Raw genomic sequence first — 12,376 nt, 5'->3', positions numbered from 1 at the left:
CGCCTGCGGCCGGGTTCAAGTCTCCCACTTATTGATCTCTCATCTAGATCATTTCCCCCAATTCTGCATGAAGATGCTCCCAGTCTCCCTGGCCGGTTTGGCTCAGTTAATAGAGGGTCCGCCTGCGTTCTGAAGCGTCCCAGGTTCGATTCTGGTCAAGGGCACCTACCCCAGTAGGGTAAGGTGACCAGATTTTAACGTTGGTAAAGTGGGACACCATTGTGTGTGTGTGTGTGTTGGGGGGGGGGGTGTTCTTGATTTAAAATTTGGTCTATATAAAAATATATATATATTTAAAAAATTTTTGGTAGAACAAAAATTTTCATAGAACGCAAAAATAGTATTGTAATATATTTTTAAAATTTAAACATAAGTACGATTTACAAATATAATAAATAAAAAAATTATGTATAGTATTATATTATACTTTGGCATATTTCTCATTTGAATGAACTCTAACAACTGATCAACAATGCGAACTTCGATAAGCAGTTCTCTATAATCAGTTCTCAACAATTGTTTGTTATTATTAAAGTTTAACATTATAAAATTAACAAAAAGCATAAACCAGATAAGAGTTTTATCAAATTCGGTAATAATGTGGGGAAGAGGTTGTATTTTATATCTTTCCAGAAGGAGCAATGCAGCCAATTCGGGTGTCAGAGTGTATGTACATCAATGGACTCAGAAGCTCCTGTGTCCCTTCACTCAAAAGGATTTAAGTACTGCCCTGATGACAGTAAAGTAGGGGAAGAAAACTGAAAGCTATGCAAGGGACTGTGGTGCCAACATGGAGTCATCTGAAGAATTTAAAGACTGAAGTGGAAGCTACTTCTTCAACCATGTTCCTGCTCATGCTAGCATCTGTTAGCTTCCAGTCTTCTGCAAAGTCTTGCACAGCAAGTCCAAGGACTCTGAGTAAATCTACACCAGCAACAAGATACTCTCATTTAATAGCTAAAAATGTTAACATGTCCATAGTTCTGATTTCTCATACTGTTGTTTTGCATTGGCATTGTTGTGTTATTATTTAATAGCCAGAGTTTTGCTCTTGACATTCAAGTTTTGAAAATAACATGTATGTAATTTAGTTTTTGCATTGGTATTGTTTGCAATTATTTTAACTTTAGAGCCCTATTATTAAAGTTTACATTTCATTTTATTTTATTTTATTATTAAATTTTATTTTAATTAGTAAAAAAGGGTGAGATGTAAAGGCTCACCTGAGAAGGCACATGGACATTCTTTAAATTGTTAGCTGAGGCACTGGCAGAGTACCTTTGTCCAGGTGTAAGCAGAGGCGGGTCTAGATATATAAATCCAATAATGCTAGTGGGTAGTCAAGTATGCAAATAAGCTCCTTTGACCCTATAAATAAACCTGTGTGGCTTGTGGGGGTCGCTTTTGCTGCCTCTCCATCAGAGAGGTGGTGCCCACCTAGCGCCCAGCTTGATGAATCTAAAAACAAAATAAAAACAACAAAATAATAATAATATAAAACGCCTATCCTGGCTAAATAGCCACCTGGCGCCAAAAACCATATATTCCCTTCCCGTTCTCCAACGGTTTCCTAGCTTGTGGTGCATTCTTTCCAAAACTCGGGACTTTTTTAAAACACCACAGGACATGGGACAAATTGTTAAAAATCGGGACTGTCCCACAAAAAGCATGTCTGATCACCTTACTCTAGGGTCCTTCGGCTCCTTTGCTTCTGGCCCCATCCCTCCATGGTCCTCTCCTCTTGGCCTGGCCTCTCTGCCAACCTCACCTTACTCCACCTCCACCCTCACAAGAGCCCACACCGTGTTCACGTGTGTGCGCCTCCAGCCAATCAGGGGCCCCACCCCATGATGAGTTGCACACCTCCGACCAATCACATGACCCCACCCCTGATTGGGAGCACACCTCCAGCTGTCCACATAGCTCCGCCCCCTGATCACATGCATACCCACAGCCAATCACGTGGCCCCGCCCCCTAATGACGTGAACCTCCTGTCAATAGCATAGCCCCGCCCCATCAAGTGCACACCTCAGCTCTCCGGGTGGCCTTGCCCCCTCTATGCACCTGCCCACGGGGGAAGCTAAGGGCAGCACAGAGAGGGCGAGGGGCTTCTTCCTCTGAGGGTACACAGCAGGAAAAGGACAGAGAGCAAAATGGAAGCCTGGGCTGCCCAGAGCCTCTGTTCCCTTGACCTGTGACCTCTGCCACCCGCCCCTGTGGCAGCATCTCACGTCCCCTGGGCCCCCAGTCAGCACACGGCACCCTCAGCGCTCCCCTGTAGCTCTAGGGACCTTCTGGGCCCAGGCCCCAGCCCATCACCTGCTCTCCAGGTCCTGCCTTCAGCCCCAGGATCCTCAGACTGGATCTGAAGGTGGGGCTGGCAGTGTGGATAGGATAGGGAGGGTGCGGGGGGAGGGGGGGGAAGAAGAGGGGTTGTCCCAGCTCCTGGAGGGCTCTCAGCCTGAGACCTCTGCGGCCACCGGAGGGGACCGGTCTGCGAGGTGGTTAGGCAGAACCGGCCTCCCAGGGCAACTATTGGATGCCCAGTTGGCACCAGAGCCACCCTACAGCCTCCCCCTTTGCCCTCCTCAAGGGGAAGCAGCTGTGCTTTCCGCCCAACCCAGCCCAGCCCAGCCGCCTGCCTTGGGAGGAGGCAGGGCTGTCGCCCTCTGCTGGCCAGGTCCTGTTACTGCAGAGAGTAGGAGGCACCCCGCCACCCAGCTCCTGCCCACTGGGAGCCAGCCCCACACATCATCCCCATGTCCTAGGTCATAACCAGGCTCAACCATTGAGCCATTCCAGCCGGGCCCCCAGTGGGCGTTAAGAAATGTGTAGGGAGGTGTCGGTTGTCCACATCATAGGGCAGCCGTGGGGAGACGCCTAACCTAGTGTCTGGGGCCAGGTGTGCTGAGTGGTGAAGACCCGACCTTCCCCACCACCATCAGCATCACCAGCAAGACGCCCTAGTCCCTGTGGTCAGCAGACCGCGGCTCGCGAGCCACCTGCGGCTCTTTGGCCCCTTGAGTGTGGCTCTTCCACAAAGTACCACAGCCTGCCCGAGTCTATTTTGAAGACGTGGCCTTAGAAGAAGTTGTTTTAAAAAGTTGGCTCTCGAAAGATATTTAAATCGTGTACTGTGGATATTTGGCTCGGCTGACTAATGAGTGGGCCAGTCCAGCGGTGGAGAGCATGTGGAGAGCAGGCCTTTCACCAACAGCCGCCTGCCAGTGCAAGGGACCTCCCAAAGGAGGCTGCCCGGCGCTGAGACTTAGTAAGCTCCCAGTGGAAAGGCCCGTGGGGGTGCTTTTCCCTTCCAAAGGCCTGACACTGAGGCGCATTCCCTGTGTGGAGGCTATGACACCCAAACAGGTGGCGAGGGGAGAGGGAACGCCAGCCACTTGTACTCGGGGGTGTGGGGGGTGTGTGTGGGGGGTTAGCCGGATGGGGTGGGACACTCCCTGCCTCTCCACACTGGATCTGAACCGGCTAACACGTTATGCTCATCCATCATTCCGTATATACTCTAAATGGAAAAAATATTCCCGACGTGGACTAGAATCAGCTTCCATGACTGTGTGGACAGTAGCAGAAGAGTACACATTTATTTGAATTCAACAAGTGTTTCTTGAACACTGGTTACATGCGTGGCCCTGTGCTAGATACTGGAGAAATATCATGGGGGGAAACACACACACACACACACACACACACACACACACACACCACACAGCTCATTACAACAGAGCATGTTAACCCAGACACAGGATCTGCTCTCGCATAAATGCTACTCGGGGAATTCAGTATCAAGCATCCACAGAGAAGCCGCCAAAGGCGATCTTGGGATGTACAGGCTCACGTCAGTAGGACCCTGATGTTTGCTGCGAGTACCATGTCCCTCTCGCAGGAATCACAGAGAAAATGAGGCAGCGCTCCGTAGAGAGGCAGGAGGAGGAGTGGCTCCACACGAGGATCTGAGAGTCAGAGTTAGTCTGCCCAGTGGGAGGGGAGGAGAGGTTTGCTCGTCACCCACACCAGTTTCTACACTCTCTCCTCCTCCTTTTTTAAATTGGTTCACAGAACAGGTTTCAAGTGTGCAACTCAATAAAACATCATCTGCACAGGGCATGGTGTGCCTGTCACCCCAAGCAGTCTCTCTCTCTCTCTCTCTCTCTCTCTCTCTCTCTCTCTCTCTCTCTCTCTCTCTCTCTCTCTCTCTCTCTCCTCTCTCTCCCCCACCCCAATTTGCCCACGTCCACCTACCTCACTCCCTGTCCCTCCGGCTTTCTGCCCTCCCTTCTTGAGGGGGGGTAGGGTATGTGTGGGAGAGGTAGAGGAGGCTAGGATACTTGGTGTAGCACAACTTCCACCGCTGAGCACAGTGGCAGAGAGCCTCTCCCAGGGGCCCCGGCAATTCTAGGATCCCATGATCCTTTGCTTTCTATTTCCACTTAATTGTGGATATTCATCACTGATCTTCCCTGGTATGAAACGAAGACTGGGGGTTCTTTCAACAGCATGTGCTGAGCGTGTGAGTGTGTCCTCCTCCCAGAAAGAGCCCAATTTTAAACCCAAACCCCTAGGACATAGAATGAACTCCAGAAAAATGAGCAACATCCCTTTCAAATGAAAGTCCTGATTGTTAAAACCAATAGACACATATCAGACAAGCTGAGAGGAAACTTCATTTAGTTATTTCTCTCAACTCTATGGAGTCTTGGTAACTTGCCGTTATATGCAGTGCTCTACACTGACATTTATGGTGATAAAGTGGGAAAAACAGCAAAAAGTATGCATACAGGTGCCAAAGATCAAGCTGCTTATATGTACATCTGGAAATATAGACTAAAACCATTAAAACTGACAAAAGTGGGAGGGGGGTTAACAATGACCACGATTGACTTTTTCTGATGAGTGCTTCATCTGTAGTTTAAAAATAGCCAGGTACCTGCAAGAACAAGAAAATGCTCTAATGAGACAGAAAATGCAGTCAGTGCCATTAGCACAAAGACTCAAAGATCAACATCTTTCAGCAAAAACTCTTCGTCCTCACTTTCTAATCAGCTGCCAGGAAAGGCGGGCTTATGATGAAGTCTTCTCTGAACCTGACGCTTGGCCTCTTCCATTATGTTACCATAGCACCCAGTAGGTGCTTTCTCCGTGCCCCGCCCCCAAACAGCACCCCACACCACGCTCACAGGAAAGAAAGGATGTATTTGATATTTTCTTTGCCACGTTCTGTGCATTAGAGGTTAGCACCTGCAATTTATAGGGGGAGACTTGTAAGACTTAAAGCAAACTGCATGCAGTACTGCCTTCTCCTAAAGGAGGCGCTGTGTATTAATAACTGTCCTGTTTCAGCTTCTGAGATTTCCTTAAACCCCTGGTCTGCAAACTGTGGCTCACGAGCCACATACGGCTCTTTGGCCCCTTGAATGTGGCTCTTCCACAAAAATACCACGGCCTGGGTGAGTCTATGTTGAAGAAGTAGTGTTAGATGAAGTTTAAGTTTAAAATATTTGGCTCTCAAAAGAAATGCCAATCGTTGTCCTGTTGATATTTGGCTCTGTTGACTAATGGGTTGGCCGACCACTGCCTTACACCAACGGTCGCCAACCTTGGACCACGGGTTATCAACCACTGGCCTCAAGCCCACGTATGAGAAGCAGCTAAGGGGACGCTTCCTTACCATCTTTCTATTTATTCCATTTTACTTTCTCACTTGGGAGTGCATAAATCTTTTTTTTTTTAATTACATCATTATTTTTTAAAATCATCACATTTACAAGAACCGATCATCAAAACCCTTTCACATGCACAATAAAATGCAACAGTGGCATGCTTCCTCATTGTTTCACCCCTAGCTGGCAGAAGAAGAGGAGGAGATGTTAATTACGATTTAGTTCCCTTTATTAGAGGAAACCGAATCGTAATTACTCAGCTGAACAGCCAGCTGATAGGCTAGAATCATACTGTAGCTTCCTGGAATGCACCACACCTATTTTTTAAAAAATGATAGGTGCTCATTTGGTAGGAATGCTACGGTAATAATACAGAATAATAAAATTCAAATATTAAACATATATTTAAAACCATTTTCTTATGAGAAAAAAATCATCTTTCACATTTTACTTTATTTTTTCTAGGTGAGGATGTTCAAGATCAAACATATGCTTATTACTTTCTTCTAAGAAGAACTATTTTTAAACTTTACTTTCTATTTCACCCAACTGCACAATTTCACATATTTCTTTATCTGACCTGGTCTGGGGGAAAAAAGGATATAGGCAGAGTGTGATAATCCTATCATTTCTCTATATCTCTTTCCATAATCCTATGCTTAAAATGTCCTGTCATTCCTCCTTAAAACAGGCATGAAATATCTGAACCAAATCCATATATTACCAGTGATGAGTAGCTTCTAAATGTAGCACTTATTTCTGTGGGGAAATAAAATCACTTTTCCAATAACGACTTCCCAAGCCTCTGTTTGAGCAAGTGGTCTGTCTGAGAAGAAAGGGGCCTCACCTGTTCTCAGGAGAAGCCATCAGCCTTTGAGGTTGCCGGGAAGGGAGTCTCTCTGCTCTTTGTACTCTGCGAAGGCGGAGGCCATGAGCTCCGACTGCAGAGAGAGGGGTCTGGGGTTCTCGTTCGTGGAGAAAGTATTTGGAAACCTTTCAAGGTCAAGACCTCTTCCCTTAAAATACGCCTGAAGGGTTCTGAAAAACTGCACAGAGAAAGGAAAGGGTCCGTTGCCAGTTATAAATTAAACACCCAAAATACTCAACGGTGAGTATTTCCCCCTGAATTGATTGGGGAGCTTACCTAGGAGGCGGGAGGTGGAAACTGAGAGGTAGAAGCACAAACTTTGGCCACTTCTTCCCTCCCCCGCCCCCTTCCCCACCCCCTTTCCCACCGTGCCTCCTCTCTGACATTTCACCCCAAACAAGCTCACTCGCCATTCTTGGTGGAAATCCCGCCAGGAATAGCAATTCCTTAGCAGCACCTGCCAGAGGGGCCTTGTAACCAACCATCTTTGAGTACCAAGGTCAGAGGTGACATTGAACTCCACGGTGACCAGAGCTCTGACTGAAAACAAGACCCTGGTCACCGTCTTCTGAAATAATCATTTTTGTTCAGACGCAGACTTTCGGCTTTCCTCTAGGCCAGTGGTTGGCAAACTCATTAGCCCACAGAGCCAAATATCAACAGGACAACGACTGGCATTTCTTTTGAGAGCCACATTTTTTAAACTTAAACTTCTAACGCCACTTTTTCAACATAGACTCGCCCAGGCATTTTTGTGGAAGAGCCACACTCAAGGGGCCAAAGAGCCGAATATGGCTCTCTAGGAAATGGGTAAATATAGAGAAGCTGTGCCAGGCGCCATGTGATGGCTGTAAACCCTGAGTGGTGTGTTTCCCCGCCGAGTGCACAGACGGCTCACACAGGAATGCGCCCTGGGTGCCCCCAGAAGCAGGTGTAGACGGGCGAGGGGAGCAGCAGAAGGCCAGCTGCCAGGCCCGCTGAGCTCTGGCCTGGGCCCAGGCCGCTTTCTGAGCACACCGATCCCGGGGCCCAGCGATCGCACCCAGCCCAGCAGGCCAGGAGCGTGCTTACCAGGTCCCGGTTCTGGGGATTGCTGAGTGGCTTCCATGTCTCCTTGCTCCTCAGGGTGGCTCCATGCACAGGCCCGAGGAGCACCAGGGCAGCAGACAGCAGCAGGAGCGCTCCGGGCATGGCGGACTGAGAGAGAGGAAGGATGAGGGAAATGCAATGGTCACACCTGAGGGAGGGAGAGAGAGAGGGAAGAAAGGAGGGAGAGAGAACAAATGTAGAATAAAAACAGAGCCATTTTTAAAGGGAGACAAGGAGGAAGAAATGGCATCCTGGTCCACCTGAATGGTACAGCCCCCTTTTTCTCCAGATTCATTTGCAAACAAGAATTCCAAATCCAGTTGGTTAGCTTAAGGGGGCCACGAAAGCTAGAACCTTACATACACAATGATAAGCGAAGTGACGATGAACACCACCTCCCCAGTCTGAGCAGAGCACTTTACCTTAAAATAAATAAATAAATAAATAAATAAATAAATAAAAGCATTGTTATCTCAAAAAAAAAAAATGAATTTCTTAAATCACAAACAAGCAAGTACCCCAAACCCATCTTATAAAACCTGAAACTGAGCCAAGCACTTGACACACACGGCTGAGGCGGGCTCACCCCGCACCAGGTCCGTACAGCTGGTCTCCCACCCCAAGGTGGGCCATGGGAAGGAAGCCCAGAGAAAGGGCTGAGAAAGCTTACCGGAGCTTGGCTCGCTGGCCCTGGTTGCTTGCACCGCCTGCAGCCCACAGGGGATGCGTGGCTACTTATAACCCGGGCTGGCTGCAGGTGGGGGTCACTGACGTGAGCAAGGGGCGTTCAGACACAATGATTCCATTTCCAGCCGCAGCACAAACACCCTCGAGAACCCATCTTCCAACTTCTCCGGGGGTAAACAACTTGTCTTATAAATAGAACCACCACGGACCACTTTGCGTGGATGTTATAACACAAGGCACTTCCCAACAGCCGAGTGGCCTCTGCCTTTTCATACCTTGGAGAGAAGGTGGATTATGCACAGCAGCTGGGGAGATGATGATGACTAGCCCACCTAATAGGATGCTCTTTGGCAGATGCCAGCTTTTGAAACGGAGAGCATTTTTTTCTTTAAACATAAAAGCATTTTTTGCTCTTTATGGACTACACCTCATATTTCTTCTGAGAATCTCAGGAATCTTTACAAGTTTTACACAGTGGTCTGGTTTCTCATAATACCCCCCTCAAAATAGACTACACAATAGCACGTGTTGCATGGAGAAAAGAAAAATATTACTGTACTTACAGCGCTGTCTTGCTGAATAAATGTCATCATGGAAAAGGCGAGGGCTGAGAAATTGGACATGGTGAGGCAGGGCAGCCTGGACAAGCTCTTTGCTGAGGAGGCTGGTGATCTGAGCTGAAAACCAGAGCTCCTGGCTATGTCTCATCTTGACCTTGGGCAAGTCTCTATGACCTTCACTTGGTTACTTCTTTGTTCAACGAGTTTTTATCGCACTGCCCAAGGCTTTGAGGGTAAAACGATAAGCATAATAAACACAGGTGCCACTAGCACGTTAGTGGGTGAGACAGACGTGAACCAAATCACTCTTTAACAAAATACCAGCGGCGATGGTTTCTGGGAGGAGGAAGTAGGAGCTGAGTGAGGGTAGAACAGGGAGATCTGGTTCAGTCTCAAGGGTCAGGGAAGGGCGCGGTGAAGGGACCTGACATCTGGCAGCCGGCGTTGGTTACCTAGGCAACCGAGGGCGGCCAGAGGGAGGAGAGCCCCAAACAAGGTGAACAGCTGAGCTAGACCCCGAAAGGACATGGCACGGGAAAGCAGCTGAACGGAAGTGCGGCCCTGGCCAGGTGGCCCATGGGTAGGAGTGTCCTCACCAAAAGGGTGGGTTGTGTTCCCAGAAAGTGAGTGAGGAAGCGGGGAGCAGAGGGTGAGGCTGGGGTCAAGCCGGGGCTAAGAGGCGGGCAGAGTATGAGTTTTCTGCTGCAGCCAGCGGTCGGTCGTGGAAAGGTTGTCAGCATCCAAGCGGCCTGATGAGACTTGCCTTTTCCAAAGGTCATTGTGGTTGAGCGGGAGAGAGACGAGGCCGAGAAGAGGAAGGCGGGGGACCAGCCAGGAGGAGGTGATAACTGGACGGGAGGGCAGCACGGATGCAGAGACGTGGGTGGACCGGAGAGACAGAAGACGGGGTTGCTAATGTACTGGGCACCAGAGGAGGCAGAACTCGGAGGAAGAGTTTCGAAGCCCTCTGCAGGTCTCAGGATCAGTGACCTCAGCTCCACGCACAGAGACAGCAAACACGGCCGGAGGGGTGAAGATCATGAGCTCCCTCGGGACCCACGTGCTGTATTTGAGGAGCCACGTGGCCATGGAGACACACAGTTGGAGACAGAGGGGAGGTCTGGGAAGGAAATGTCAATATGGGAGCTATTGGCATATAAGTGGGTAAGATTTCTTCAGTAAAAATTAGAAAATGAGAAGAAAAGGTGTTGAGTAAATAAATATCCTGGAATCTCATATCATCTGTCCTGAAAACGCCCGGGCTTTGAAGTTAAAACAACTAATAATATTGAAGTATTAAGTTATTAATGAGATTATAGCCAAGTCACAATACCGAGAGTCCTTAGACAATGCTCCCTCCTTACATCCCCAGTGGAAGGAGAAGAGGAAGAATCCTTACCCAGTAAAAAGCATATCTCTCTGGCCTGGCTGTTGTTGTTCAGTGGTTACAATGCTGGCCCATGCACTGAAGGGTTGCGGGTTCGATTCCTGGTTAAGGACACCTACCTAGGTTGCCAAGTTCATTCCCTTGGCCAGGGTCAGACATATGTGGGATGTGTCTTTCTCACATCGATGTTTCTCTTTCCCTCCCACCCTCCTTTCCACTTTCTAAAAATCAGTAGAAAACTGGGAATACTGGTAATAATGAGGTAAACTACGGGGGAGCCAAGAATGCAGCAACAGAAGGGTGACCTTGAAGTGCTAGACTCTTTAGACCTCAGGAACTAATTGGATGTGATGAGCAAGGGGGAAATGAACAAAATGAGTGGATTTTCAACTTGTGTCATGGAGAGGATTTAATTGAAATTTGAGAACTAAAAAGAGTTGCTACGTAGGCAGGGAGAGATTTTATAAAATTAAATCTCAACATGAAGTTGGAGCTAAGTTGGTGTAGTTTGGAGAAAACTGGAGGTTGGAGAGTTAAGAAGCACCGGTCATCTCTGCAGAGCCTCCTCTGCGTCGCATGCGTTTGGTCATGCTCTCCCTCCACCCTCACCCCAGATGTGTGTGACGCTGGTAACCGCCACACTGGTGGGTGAGGAACAATCTCCGAGAGGGTAAGTGTTTTGCCATCGACTCAGAGATACTCAGGTATGGAACCCAGGGAGCAGTTCTGTCTGATTGGGCGAGTCACCACCCAGAACATAACACTGAAGTCACTGAGCTGGAGACAATCTCCCAGGGAAGGGACAGAGAGAAAAAGGAGGCCGCAAGCAGATCATGAGAAACATTTTCCACTCCCCAAGGCAAGAGGAATAGGGTCAGCAACAATTTTTGGCACCGAGAAGTGAACTAATATTTACGTATTACCGGCTGTCAGTGGGAGAATTCCACCTCTTGGACAACCTGGTTTTGAATTCTACCAGAGGCAAATTGCCTCATTTCTCTGAGACTCTCTCCTGCCGTGTACTGTGGAGATAATGACCTTCCTCAGGAGTTTGTGCGGAGAGGAAATGAGGAGCTGCATGTGATGGTGCCAGGCACAGGCTCTGGAACAGCAGGTACTGACCGAGTGTGCGCAAGACAGAGCACAGGCGACGGGCATCCGCACAGGCCCACACTGTGGTCTGCAGCGTGACTCACATCAATTGCTTATACGTTTTAGTTGTCCCAGGACTTGTTTCTCTTCCTTCAACATTGAATGGAAGCCTGTATTTCTTTTTTAAAAAATATATATTTTATTGATTTTTTTTACAGAGAGGAAGAGAGAGGGATAGAGAGTTAGAAACATCGATGGGAGAGAATCATCGATCAGCTGCCTCTTGCACACCCCCTACTGGGGATGTGCCCGCAACCAAGGTACATGCCCTTGACCGGAATCGAACCTGGGATCTTTCAGTCCACAGGCCGAGGCTCTATCCACTGAGCCAACCGGTTTCGGTGGAAGCCTGTATTTCTGACAAAGGATTCCAGGTAGTTATGTTTTGGAAGCCCCAAATCTTATTGCATTATAGTCTCACTAGAACACAAAGTTCTCTTTAAAAAAAAAAAAAAAGTGTATTTAAAACTGCAAGATACTGCAGCAAGATGAAGGTGTGTACATGTACCGTTCCTTAAAAATACAGCGCAGGCCCTGGCATGCCCATGCAAATGCATGTGTGTGTGTGGGGGGGGAAATCAGCCTCACGGAGATTGTGTCCTCACCCGCCAGTTTGGCTGGTACCAGGGTCACACACATCTGGGGTGAGGGTGAAGGGAGAGCATGGACCAAATGCAAGTGACGCAGAGGAGGTGCTGCAGAAATGACGGGTGCTGCCCTGACCAGTTTGGCTCAGTGGATAGAGCGTCGGCCTGTGGACTGAAGAGTCTCAGGTTCGATTTTGGTCAAGTGCATGTACCTTGGTCACGGGCACATCCCCAGTTGCAACAAATCTGGGAAGCACTGGAATCTGCCTGGTTGGCACCAGTCACCTGGGATATGGCATGTGCATCAGATCCCAGGCTCGGCCATTCCCATTCCCAGGACGCCGGACCTGCTGTGAAGAAAGTGTGC

At 48.5% G+C, this 12,376-nt stretch overlaps 2 protein-coding genes across 2 annotated transcripts in view; both read right to left on the bottom strand.

Moving 5' to 3' along the window:
- Window positions 1-2,264: 2,264 nt before the first annotated feature.
- Window positions 2,265-12,376, bottom strand: part of PGAP1 (post-GPI attachment to proteins inositol deacylase 1) — a 65,167-nt gene continuing 55,055 nt past the window's right edge. The window contains exon 29 of the mRNA XM_036420813.2: window positions 2,265-2,276. The gene's annotated coding sequence lies outside the window, so the exon portion shown is untranslated. The remainder of the gene's footprint in view (window positions 2,277-12,376) is intronic.
- On the bottom strand, window positions 4,538-8,043 carry CUNH2orf66 (chromosome unknown C2orf66 homolog). Its single transcript, XM_036420826.2, has 3 exons — window positions 7,619-8,043; window positions 6,527-6,725; window positions 4,538-4,946 (listed from the first exon to the last, which is right to left on the bottom strand). Exons 1-2 carry the CDS (start codon window positions 7,736-7,738, stop codon window positions 6,546-6,548), a joined length of 300 nt encoding a protein of 99 aa, XP_036276719.1. The 5' UTR covers window positions 7,739-8,043; the 3' UTR covers window positions 4,538-4,946; window positions 6,527-6,545.

This window comes from Pipistrellus kuhlii, unplaced genomic scaffold (genome assembly GCF_014108245.1).
Source record: "Pipistrellus kuhlii isolate mPipKuh1 unplaced genomic scaffold, mPipKuh1.p scaffold_m20_p_7, whole genome shotgun sequence".
Lineage (NCBI taxonomy): Eukaryota > Metazoa > Chordata > Mammalia > Chiroptera > Vespertilionidae > Pipistrellus > Pipistrellus kuhlii.
This window is presented reverse-complemented; position numbering and strand designations above follow the sequence as displayed.

Bases quoted from the DNA above. Each gene is read 5' to 3' on its own strand.
- CUNH2orf66 (XM_036420826.2), bottom strand. From the start codon at position 7,738: ATGCCCGGAGCGCTCCTGCTGCTGTCTGCTGCCCTGGTGCTCCTCGGG. The intron at 6,726-7,618 runs GTAAGCACGCTC...TTCTCTGTGCAG, and splicing joins ATCCCCAGAACCGGGACCTG to TTTTTCAGAACCCTTCAGGC.